General features: G+C 36.2%; 1 protein-coding gene across 5 annotated transcripts in view; it reads left to right on the top strand.

Moving 5' to 3' along the window:
* Rsrc1 (arginine and serine rich coiled-coil 1) overlaps positions 1–12,195 on the top strand; it is a 311,683-nt gene that overhangs the window by 4,315 nt on the left and 295,173 nt on the right. For 4 of the 5 annotated variants that reach the window (XM_033759709.1, XM_033759708.1, XM_033759711.1 and 1 more), the window contains exons 2-3: positions 9,735–9,937; positions 10,953–11,078. In XM_033759709.1, coding sequence (XP_033615600.1) covers positions 9,735–9,937; positions 10,953–11,078 — 329 coding nt within the window. Of the gene's footprint in view, positions 1–86; positions 244–9,734; positions 9,938–10,952; positions 11,079–12,195 lie in introns of those variants that run through there. The other variant, XM_033759712.1, reaches the window with a different exon arrangement.

Raw genomic sequence — 12,195 nt, 5'->3', positions numbered from 1 at the left:
GACCCAGTGCGCAGGCGCCGCGCACCGGCGGGGTCCGGACTCTGGGTCCAGGCTAGGGCGGTAGGTGGTGGGCTGGGCGGTAGGAGGTGAGCGGCCGCAGGCCTCAGGTTTGGCCTGTCTGGAGGTGATGGGAAGAGTTCGCCGACTCTTTCCCTGTCTTTCCTGTCCCTGGCCCTTGATCGCTGCTTTTGGGTCTCCTAGTTCTTTCGTGCTACTTGCCTGGCGCTTCCTCACTTTGTCCAGGTAAATGGAGAAAGGGAGGCTGCATCTGGGTGCTCTTCTCGCCTCCCACTCTGCGGTGTGCCTTAGATCCCCGCCCTCCTCCCCGTCCGCCCGTCGTTTCTCAGCTCACACCGGCTTGCTAGAGGAGAGGTGGTACAAGGTGCAATAATAGACCGTCTTGTTTTGAAAGAAAACTCTACAGTACTCGCCGTAAACATTCAGCCCCTTCCCTTTTGGGTTTGGCCATATGACTCAAAGCATATGGCTACTCTGAACCGTTTACTTCTGTGAGGAGTTGTAATCATCATAAATCATGCTCTTGAATGTAAATTAATCTTAATTTAATTTTTCCCTCAGAGTTCTCTCTCTCTCTCTCTCTCTCTCTCTCTCTCTCTCTCTCTCTCAAAATTGAACTCAGGACCTTGCACTTGCAAGGCAGGCGCGGTGCTTACTGAGCCAAATATCCGGCCCTCAGAGGTTGTATTTTAAAATATATACTGGAAATCTAAACAAAACAAAAACTTAAAAATTCTAGAAGGAATCACAGAATTATGTTTCCGGTATCTCTAGGTAGTAGGAAGTTAAATTCAAATGTGCTAACAGGAGTTGTCATCTTTGAATCTAGATGTAAAAGCTGGAAGTAAAGGAAATATACAGAATTATCAGGTTTAAGGATTGGAGCAAATGTGACAAGTGCAACATTGCTTGCGGAGGAGCACGGTATCCTGTGAGAGCCTCTCCATTCTTAAGAGTTTATAGATTCTTTGCAGGGGAAGGCAATTTCTTGCGAAGCAATAGTATTTAATTTATTGTGTTCAGTAAGAGGGCTGAAGCCCTGGATGATGGTACATGCCTGTAATTCCAGCACTCTAGAAGGGGCAGAAGGATCACAAATTGGATGCGGGCCCGGGCAATGTAGGGAGACCTTGTCTGAGAAAATTAAAGTGCTGGTGAAGTTTAGTGAGAAAGCCCTGGGTTCAATCCCTAGTACCTGAAGAGGAAAAAAAAATTGCTGAAAATGTCTGAAACTGAAAAAAACAGAGGCTGTTGGCATGGGTTAAAGGCCTTACCAATTCAGCCAGTTTTATGTTAGTCACCATACGGAGTGGGTTATGAATTGGAAAACTTCTATAATAGGGGGGTTGTTGTAATAGATTTATAGGGCCGGGAATTAGCTCAGTGGGTCCCCCACCTGCTTCGCAAGCGCAAGGTCCCCAGTTCCGTCCCTTATATCAGAAAAAAAATTTTTTTATATCTCAATCAAAGGAATTTACCTACAATGGTTTAAAAATGAAAGCTGAAAATGTCTTTAAAATCTTTTTTTTTGTACCAGGGATCGAACTTGGAATCTTGTGCTTTTGAAGCAGGTGGTGGAACCACTGAGCTAAATCCTCGCCCCTGTTTTTGTTTTTGTTTTTTTTTAAGGCACTAATCTACAGAGTTTTTTGTTGTGGTAAGAAGAGTACTTCGATGCAATTCTTCATCTCGAATTTTGCTTTGTTATGCTCAAATTTTACCACTTTTTTTTCTGCCCTTGCATTGTTCTGTACTTGTTTGTGGTTTCTTTATACACTAGTGTTCATCTCGTTTTACCTTTTTTTTTTTTTTTTAAAAAAAGACTTCTTTGAGGTAGATTTCCCATAACTGTTTTTTCCTTTCCTTTCTTCTTTCTTTTCTGTTCTCTTTTATTTTGGGCCATATATCCGTGGTCAAGGATTATAGTTTGATATGCTAATAAATGGGTAGTGGAGAAATGCATATAAATTGTCACATCTTCTGTGAACCACTGTTCTCTTAAACTGATAGTTTTTACCCCCAAAAGATAACTGCTGCTTGTATCCACATTTATAACTGGACAAAGCAACCATTTGTGTATGTCTTTGAGTTCTTTTTTCTTGAATGACCACATCTTGGCTTCACATTATCAGTCAGCAACCTGAACTGCAGAGGAGTTTTGTAAATTATTGTCCTGTGATCATTATTTCCCATGATGTCAATTCTGTAGTAGTAGTTGAGTGAAATTTGCAGCCATGAAGCTTCTACCACAAAGAACTAGAGTGAGAACAGAGAACCAAGAGCTGTAGACCTTTTTGTCCCTGTGTTATGTCTTCCACTTACAGATAGATTACAGATTGTTAGCTTGTGAAACTACTGAAGATCTGTGGTTGGGTCATTGTTATTTTTATCATATAGAGCTATTGACATAAATTTCCAAATTGCATTGCACCTTACTAGTGGAGTTAAGTATAAAGAGTTTTTCCTTACTTTACTAGGAGTAGTATAAATTGATCATTATGATTTGAATGAGCTAATGTAGTCACTTATATGCTCCTGACATTATAGAAATCTAAGTATATATTTAGGTTAGTCAGTAGGCATTCAGTATCTGTCATTAGGAAAAGACCATTTTAAGAGAAGCCCTCTGATTTCTTGTCTGTGTTTGTTTCCTTTTTTGTATAAATCGAGTTAATTATAATTTATAGCTTTTTACTATCTTTTATTAAGCTTCATTATATCTTTGCTTCATTTTCTAAAATGTAAATATGTTACTTGAGTGAAGTGATAGTGCTTTTTCAATCAGGTTTTACTTGGTTCCTCTAAGAAAGGATTTTTGTATCTTTAATTTTGGGGGGAATAGATGTAATTTATATTCTTTAATGAATTATTTTATTTTTAATCAGTACAAAGAAATTTATACTGACTTTCTCTTGTTCCCCTTTTAGTTTGTCCCCCCCACATAGCCTGACTGCTGTTTGTCACTGCCGCCTTTTCACTTCTTTTGCCTTATACAGGAACTTAAGCAGGACAGGAAGGAAGAAGGGAGACTGTAGGCACATTAGAAGAGTAGTTCTCACACTTTCTAAGTCTTAGGATCTCTTTATATACTTAGAAATTGTTGAGGACTGCAAGAAATTTTATTTTGGAGTCAATATTAATGATAATGATAATATTAATGATAAAAACAGAAAATGAAGTATTTGCGTTCATTCAGAATAATAAAATAAACCCAAATAGGGTGGGGATTTAGTTTAGTGGTTCTGCTGCCTGCCTTGCAAGTGCAAGGGCCTGAGTTCAATCCCCAGTACCATTAAAAAGAAAAAACCCCAAAATAAACCCAAATAACATTTGATATGAATAATAACTATATTTCCTAAAAACAAAGAGTGAGAAAAGTGGCATTATTTTTGCAAAACTTTAATGTCTGGCTTAGAAGAACAGCTGATTTATCTGCTTCTGCATTCAGTCTATTGAGATGTTATTTTTACAGGAATTTTAAATAAAGGAAACCTGGCTTCACACAGATTTTTTTTTAAGGAAAAGATAATGTTTTAATAGCCTTTTCAGATAATTGCTTTTTTGATACTACACCAAAACTTGACAAGTAGTAATTTCTTATAAGGTAGTATTTGAAACAATACCAGTGAACTTTTTACTTTTTTGTATTAAAATCTATTGGTCTGTAGGGCCAGGGATTTAGCTCAGCGGTTCGGTGGCCTGCCTTGCAAGCTCAAGGACCCAAGTTCAATCCCCGGTACAAAAAAAATGACATAAATAACACCACAAAAAAAAAAAAAAAAAAAAAAAAAAAAAAATCTATTGGTCTGTGTTTGCTTCAGCAGCCCATATACTAAAATCTATTGGTCTGCCTTGCAACTGACTGCATCTTTTACCTATGTGATTTTGTGACATTTTTCACTGGGCAGTTGGAAAATATTAGTTCAATGAGTTAAGCATATCTTTTATTTATTTATTTGGTACTGGGGCTCGAGCTCAGGACCTTGTGTTTGCAAGGTAGGCGCGGTGCCACTGAGCTAAACCCCTGATCCCAAACATATCTTTTAGATATTGACATCGTTTATTGTATATTATTCACCTTTGTTAACATCACCACTGATCTTTTAAGTGTACTCAAGCTGGCAGTCTCATGGTTGTAGATGTAATTATCCAAAATTCTAAGTTTTGCCTTTGAGGTTGAACGTTTTTTTCTTGTAGTGCTGGAGATTGGATCTAGGGGCTTATGTATACTAGGTAAGTGCTCTATGGTTGAATTACATCCTTGGCCCCGAGAGGTTGACTTTTATCATTGACAACAAACGTTGTTAGTTTTCCTTGAAATGAAATCTATCTTCATTCATTTTGATTTTTTTTTTTTTTTTGTACCAGGGATTGAACTCAGGTCCTTGTGCTTGCGAGGCAGGCAGCAGAACCTCTGAGCTAAATCCCCAGCTCTCTTCATTCATTTTGAGAAAAAGTCTGCCAAATACCCAAGTCTGAATCATCAGCTTTTTAGTTTTTAGTTTTTTGTTTTTTTAACAAAGTGGTGCTTGATAATGAAAGCAGCTAGTTCTGCTTGCAGTTTTGTTACACAAATGTTTTTTGAGACAAACTTCATTCTTTAATATATGATAGAAATTGTGGGCATTTTCCATTTCATCAAACAGAATATGAAAATATATACTCAAGGATTAAAATTTGATAAAGTGAATGACTTTTACTCCTTTGTCAAGAACATTCTTAATTGAACCCCCCACCCCTCTTAGTGTGACTGAGGCAGTGAAGAATGCAGTGGCTACTATTATATTTCAGTGCTTCTGCCTTGATTTGTGTTAAGGTACTAGTAGTTTTGTCCACCATCAGTGCAAAAATCAACACAGTGAGGGCCAGGGATGTAGCTCAGTAGCACCGTGTCTGCCTGGCAAGCACAAGGTCCTGAGTTTGATCCCCGGTACTGGGGAAAAAAAGTCAATCCAGTGAAAAAAATAAAAGTTTTCATTTTATAATGAAAATAATTTTGATCTCCTGAACCCCCTGAAAGGGTCATAGAGACCCCCAAGGGTCTTCAGTTCTACTTTGAGACTTACTGGTACACTAGAATGTCACCTCCTTGAGGGCAAGATTTTTGTCTCTCATTCACTGATATATTCCTTATACCTGGATCTCCTACCATACTGGGACGTTTTACCTATCTTCACTGTTAAATCACTTATATTCTGAATCTGCATTCTTTGTTGGTCTACCTTCTCTTTTTGGTGTAGCATATAGTTTCAGTAACTTCCTGAAGCAGGGTGAGTCTGAGGCATAATTTTGAGAATTAATACATGTGTGAAAAGGTCTTCAATCTCTTATTAGATCAGTGATTTTTTTCCCTGGGAATAAAGGGTCTAGATTGAAAGGAATTTTGGTGAGTTGCCATTGTTTTTTGCGTTGCTGTTGAAAAACCCTATGCCCTTTATATTTCCTCTGTTTTTTTTTTTTAGTTTTATTTTTCTGTTTGGAAGTTTCTAGGACCTTGTCAATATTCCTGGTGCCTGAATTCAATGAATTAATTAATTAATTAATTAATTAATTAATTTTAGTAGTGCTAGGTATTGAACCCAGGGCTTCCCACATTCTAGGTAAGTATTTACCACTGAGCTACATTCCCAGCCCCTGTGAAATTTTTATAAGATATGCTTATTGTATGTTCTTTTATTTTATTTTTTAAAAAATTTTATTTACTTGTTTTTTTGGTAACGGGGGTTGAACTTGGGCCCTTGCACTTGTGAGGTGGGTGGTGGAACCACTGAGCTAAATCCCTGGCCCTATTGTGTGTTCTCCAAAAAAAATATGTTCAAGGACTTAGAGCAATCAGTTTTGGAAATTCTTTTGATTTATTTTTTGGATAATTTTCCTTTTTTTTTTTTTTGGTATCGGGGATCTAACTTGGGTCCTTGTGCTTTTGAGGCAGGCGCGAGAACCACTGAGCTAAATCACCGGCCCATCCTTCATCTCTTTTGTATGTTCTTTTATTATGAAATGCGCATCAATTGGATATTGGACTTTGTTGATTGATCTTTTGCCTCTTATTTTGTTGTTGTTATTTGTCCCATTTTCTTTCTACTTTCTGTGAGTCTTTGTCCTTTCTTCCAACACTGTTATTTTTTTTTAAAATTGTTTATCATTTGTTTAAATTTCAAGTTCTTGTGCTTATTCTCTGAATGTTTCTCCTTTTGGGGGGGCAGGATTATTTTCTGTTTCTAAGGATCTTCACTGTGATTTTTGTTCTTGAAGTTTTTTTCTATATGCTTCCAGTTTACTATAAGTTGTTTTTTTCTTTCTGGTTTTCTATTACTTATTTTTAATTTATTTGTAGTGCTGGGGGTTGAACCCAGGGCCTTGCACACTAACCATGTGCTCTGTCACTGTGCTACACCCCCAGGCTTGGATTTTATGATAAAGGCTTTTATTGTATGTGGTTATCTTTTGTTTTACAAGTACTAATATGCCAACAGAAAAAAGTTACTGAGATCAAGATTTGTTCTTGTCAGCTAGGCAAATGAGGGCTTTGGTGTTTTCTTTGTCAGACCCTCAAGTGCTTTGAATATTTTTAATCACATGCTATTGGGTTTTTGTAGAGAAGGCTCCTCTAATTTTCTTGCTAGGATGTACAATACACTTGGCTTCAGAATCTTGGATCTAAACATGCGGACATCTATGGCTTTAACCATTAGATCGAGAGCTTTACTTAATTCATTCAAATTTTAGTTTGCCATCACTCTCCCCTTTCTTTGCTGAGCCCTTGGACTTGGTGCTGTACTGATCCTTTCCTGCCGCAAATAAACCTCCCTTTGGGATTGGGGAAGAGTAGTCATTGGGCTAGGTTGGATGGGGTTGGAAACCTGGTTGTCTATTTCTTTTACAGAAATTCAGTTAGTTTCCCCGTTTTTAGCTTGTGCCTGCTGCCTTTTATAGTCTTTCGCTAAAATCCTCCTAGATTCTTTCTGATTCTTTGCTATGTAAATTGGCTTTTCTCTTCTTGAAATTCTCTCAGTTGCTTGGTACTCCACTTTCTTCAATCTAAATCCTCTGTTAAAAATTTGTTGCTATATCTTGTCTAATCTTTCTGTTGTTTTCTCTTATAGTCTCTTTATTCTTGTGAATTTATGCCTTTTTATTCCTTTTATCTTGTTTCAGTATTTTTTAACAAGACAGTGATAAAAAGTCATCATAATTTAAACAGTTATTTGTGCATAAAGAAAATTCTTAAGTTCTTGAAGGCAAAAACAAAAGAAAGAAAAAAAAAGACAAGAAATAAGAAATCTTATATTATCACTTAATTTTATATATATTCCTTAATGGGTTTTAAATATATACACATGGATATATGAGTATTTACTATATATAACACATGGACATATATACTATGTACAAGTGGATATTATATACATGTAGGTATGTATACATGTATTGGTACTGGGGCTTGAACTCAGGGATATTTTATTACTGAACTACATCCCCAATCCTTTTTAGTTTTGTTTGTTTATTTGTTTTTTGGTACCGGGGATCAAACTCAGGACCTAGTACCTTTGAGGCAAGCAGCGGAACCACTGAGCTAAATCCCTGGCCCATTTTAGTTTTAATTTGAGACAGGATCTTCTTAAGTTGCCCAGTCTGATCTCAAATTTGTGATCCTCCTGCTTCAGCCTCCTGAGTAGATGGGATTATAGGCATGTGCCACTATACTCAGCCACACATGTTTAAATATATGTAAATATATACTTTAAATATGCATATATGGTATGTATATATAATTTTACAGCCATATACTTTAAAGATGAAAAGGATCATGGTGATATTTTACCCACTACAGTTTCATCTTTCAATGAAGAAACTGGCTTATGTATTTTAGTGATTTACTGAAAGTTTCAAAACAAAAGTCATAGCAATACTTTGTTAAATTGTAAAGTATTAGACATGTGAATTCCTTACAGGTTCTGAACTATATTTAAAATCTGTAATTCTGGCTCTTGGTAAACAGCTTAAAGTTTCAAATTACTCCTAACAGAAATCTTTACACAGATAGTGGATCAGGAAGAGATTAGCTTGCATGATGATTCTGAAAACAGAATAGTAATTTAATACATTATTTTGTTTATAATAATTATTTAACTTATTTTGGATATACATTGAAGGATTCATTTGGCTGTTGTTTATCTGATCTAAGCCATTACATAGGATAGATCCTGCTTTTCTTTTTGTTTGTTTGTATTTTGTTTTTTGGAGACAGGGTCTCCTTCTACAGTTCAGTCTAGCCTTGAACTTAGTGATCCTCCTGCCTCAGCCTCCTGAGTGCTGGCATTATAGACGTGTACCCCCCCCCCCCTCTAGATCCTGCTTTTTTGACTTTGAATGATACATTTCTTGTGGGAATCTAAAGGTTAACTTTAAAGTAAGACAAGTAAACTTATTAGTGAAGATAATTCTTAAATATAAAAACCTTAGGTTCTGTTTTTTCTCTTTGTATGCTAACTATACAAACATTATCATAACTGCATAGAAGTAGTTTTTGACAAAGAAAAACTTTAAAAAATTTTAATCACTTAAATATCAATTATTTTATTTTCATTCTTATTCATATGTGTATATATATATATATATATTTCTTTATATTCTCCATAGATAATACTTTCCTGAAAAAATCATATGTATGTGTGTATATGTATATATATAATAATAAAACCCAGGGCTTTTGTCCTGTTTATTTTTTATTTTGAGACAGGGTCTTGCTAAGTACCTAAGTTGCTCAGGTGAGTCTTGAATTTGTTACTCTTCTGCCATACCCTCCCAGATTGCTGGGATTGCTAGTGTGTGCCACAAGCCTGATGAATATGTTGTTTGTTTGTTTGTTTCTTTATTTTGGTGTTGAGGATAGAACTCAGGACCTTGTGCTTGCCAGGCAGATGCTGTGCCATTGAGCTAAATCCCCAGCCCCATGAGTATGTTTCATTAAATTTTTTTCTGAATATATTTCTACAGTAGGATAATGTTGTCAAAAGCATCAACATTCTTGTTTTTGAAATTAAAATTTAAAATTTAATAAAATTTGAAATTGAAATTGCTTAATTACTTTCCAAAAGATTTATACTACCCCTTTTTATAGGTGCTTTTAATAGTGCAGAGTTGACTTTACAGTAATTTCTTTAGTTAACATTTCCTTTATTAACTTTCACAAGTGAAATGATTATAATACATTGTTATAGTTTGTGCTTTGTTAATTGATGAAGGCTTACCCATTTACAAATTTATCTTGTTTCCAGGAAATTTAAAAATGAAGGGAAAGGCGGTGAATTACTCAACTGAAATTCATGTAATTAATGACAAACACAACCTGAAATATCATAAAATTGATCCAGTAAACTATCTTTAGGATTGACTCTTAAGAGATACTTGAAAAAATCAAGGGCAAAAAGACTGTATTAAAGCCATTCCTTATGTTTTGTCAAGAAGCCACGCACATTTGAAAATTTTATCTTTTAAAATTTTACAGTCAGGCATGGTGTTTATCTGTAGTTCCACCTACTTAGGAAGCTGAGGCAATAGGATTGAGTTTAAAGCCAGCCTGAGATCACAGGTATTTAAAGCCAGCCTGAGAACATTTTGTTTTTTTTAATGTACAAAGTTTCATAAAAATTTTTATATTGAATCTTACCCATTGTGCCATTGTGTTAGAAATAATTTTCTTTGAATTTAAGCTTATAGAAATGGGACGCCGGTCATCAGACACTGAAGAAGAAAGCAGAAACAAGAGAAAAAAGAAACATCGTAGACGGTCATCTTCCAGCAGTTCTTCAGATAGTAGAACATATAGCCGAAAGAAAGGTGGAAGGAAGTCAAGATCAAAGTCAAGATCTTGGTCCAGAGATCTTCAACCTCGTTCTCATTCTTATGATAGAAGGTGATTTTTATATAATTTTTATTTATGAAGTATTATGGGTAACATTCTTTGAAGCTCATATGTTTTTTGTATTTTTAACTTTGTTGGATAAAGTATTTTTCTTTTCTTTTTCTTCTTTTTTTTTTTTGGTACCGGGAATCAAACTGAGGGCCTCACACTTGCCAAGCTGTGCAGCTGAACGATATTCCCAGCCCCTCTTTTATTTTTATTGAGACAAGGTCTCAGCACATGTTCCAGGCTTCCCTTGATCTTGCTGTGTAGCCCAAGCTGGGCTGGGACTTGGAATCCTCTTACCTCAACCTCTGTAATATTATGCGCCACCACAGCAAACACCTTTTTAAAAAAATTTTTTGGCCCTTTGTGGTGGTGTACACCTGGAGTTTCAGCATCAGGAGGTTGAGGCAAGAGGATTACCCCAATTCAAGGACAGCCTGGACTACATAGTGAGTTCAAGGCCAAGCTAAACTATATTGCAAGACCCTGTCTCAAAAAATCACACACAAAAATTTTTTTTCTTTATATTTTTGTGATGCTAAGGATGGAACCAGGTCCTCATACGTTAGGCAAGTGCTACACCACTGAGCTGCACCCAACCCCCTTGTGCCCTTACTATTTTTCTTTTTGTAGCGGTTTATTTATGAGAGTTGAGTCCCAACCCAGAAGGTCGTTCTTATCAGGGCTAATCTATTGTCTGGTATCTCCATCCTTTGTATACAACTAAATAGAAATTCTCTTCTGTTTATAGCTAGATAAAACTGATGTAGTTTTCATATCATATTATCTGAGATATTTGGAAAGACTGTTCTACTTAAGATCAGTGATACTTAATTAGTACCTTATCGTAATGCCTTAGTAGCTGATTTAATCACTAAATATTAAACATCTGTTCAAGAGAAATAACAATTTATCTGTTTACTTCAAGGAAAGAGTAAAAACAGGATGATTCTTTAGAATCTAGATTTCTCTTTAATTCCTATAAGAAGAACTTTCTATAGCTTTCTATATTTTATTTCAGACGCAGGCATCGGTCAAGCAGTAGCTCTTCTTATGGCTCTAGAAGAAAACGAAGTCGAAGTCGTTCAAGAGGTCGAGGGAAATCTTACAGAGTTCAGCGATCTAGGTCTAAAAGCAGAACAAGAAGGTAGGACTTGTTGGTATTTATTACTTTGCAATAAGTAATTCTGAAATTTAGTGACTTAAAGCAACACTTGTTTATTTTTGGGGGATTTTGCAATTTTGACTGATCTCGGCAAACAGTTCCGCTTAGCCACTTGTAGTCATAGCTTCACTGTAGCTGGATTGTTCGCTATAATGTCACTCATATATGTGGCATTTGGTTTTGGCTGTTAGCTCAGGTGTATGTAGCTTCTCATCCGCTAGTAGGCTAGGTTGGGCTTTCTGTATGATGATAATATTTGAAGAGAGTATGAACAAAAGCTGCAAAATCTCTAGGTCTAACCTCAGAAACAAAGTGGCATGTTATGGACTGAATATTTGTGTTCCAAATTTCATCTTGTTGAAGGTTCAGCTCTCATGGTGACTGTATTTGGAGATATGACTTTTATAGAAGTTATTAAGGTTAAATGAGGTCTTAATGCTAGGGTCCTAATCTGACAGGGGTGGTGGTCCTGTAAGAAAAAGTGGGAGAAAAATCTTTCCTTATGTGTTCAAGGAAGACAGCATAAAGGCTACCATTTACAAGTCAAAAGAGAGCCCTTTCGAGGAGACAGAATTGTCTATGCCTTGATCTTGGACTTCTGGCTTACAAAATAGAAGACAAATTTATCTTGTTTAAGCTAACCAATCTGTAGTACTTTTTTTTATTTTTAAATTTATTTTGGTAACAGGGATTGAACTCAAGACCTTGCACTTTCCAGACAGATGCTGTGCCATTAAGCTAAATCCCTGGAATCAATCTGTAGTATTTTGATATGGCAAACTGAGCAGATTAATTTCCACCTGCATTTTCTAATCTTGCTGAGGAGCCAATACAGACAACAGTGTAACTGGAAAGAGTTGTGCATTGTAGATGATGGCAGAAAATGTAGTTTAATAGGATGAGTAACATGGTTTTGAGTGACTGGATGAAAGTAGGCACTTTAGCTGGGTGTGGTGATGTAGGCCAGTAATCCTGGCACTCAGCAGGATGAGGCAGGAGGATAGCTGTGTTTGAGGCCAGCCTGGGTTACATAGTAATTTCTAGGCCAGTATGCACTACATAGCAGGACTTTGTCTCAAAAAAAAAAAAAAAAAAAAAG

Source organism: Fukomys damarensis, unplaced genomic scaffold (assembly GCF_012274545.1).
Source record: "Fukomys damarensis isolate Sample0158 unplaced genomic scaffold, DMR_v1.0_HiC HiC_scaffold_37, whole genome shotgun sequence".
Lineage (NCBI taxonomy): Eukaryota > Metazoa > Chordata > Mammalia > Rodentia > Bathyergidae > Fukomys > Fukomys damarensis.
Note: the sequence above shows the minus strand (reverse complement) of the source record. Positions and strands in the feature narration are given on the sequence as shown.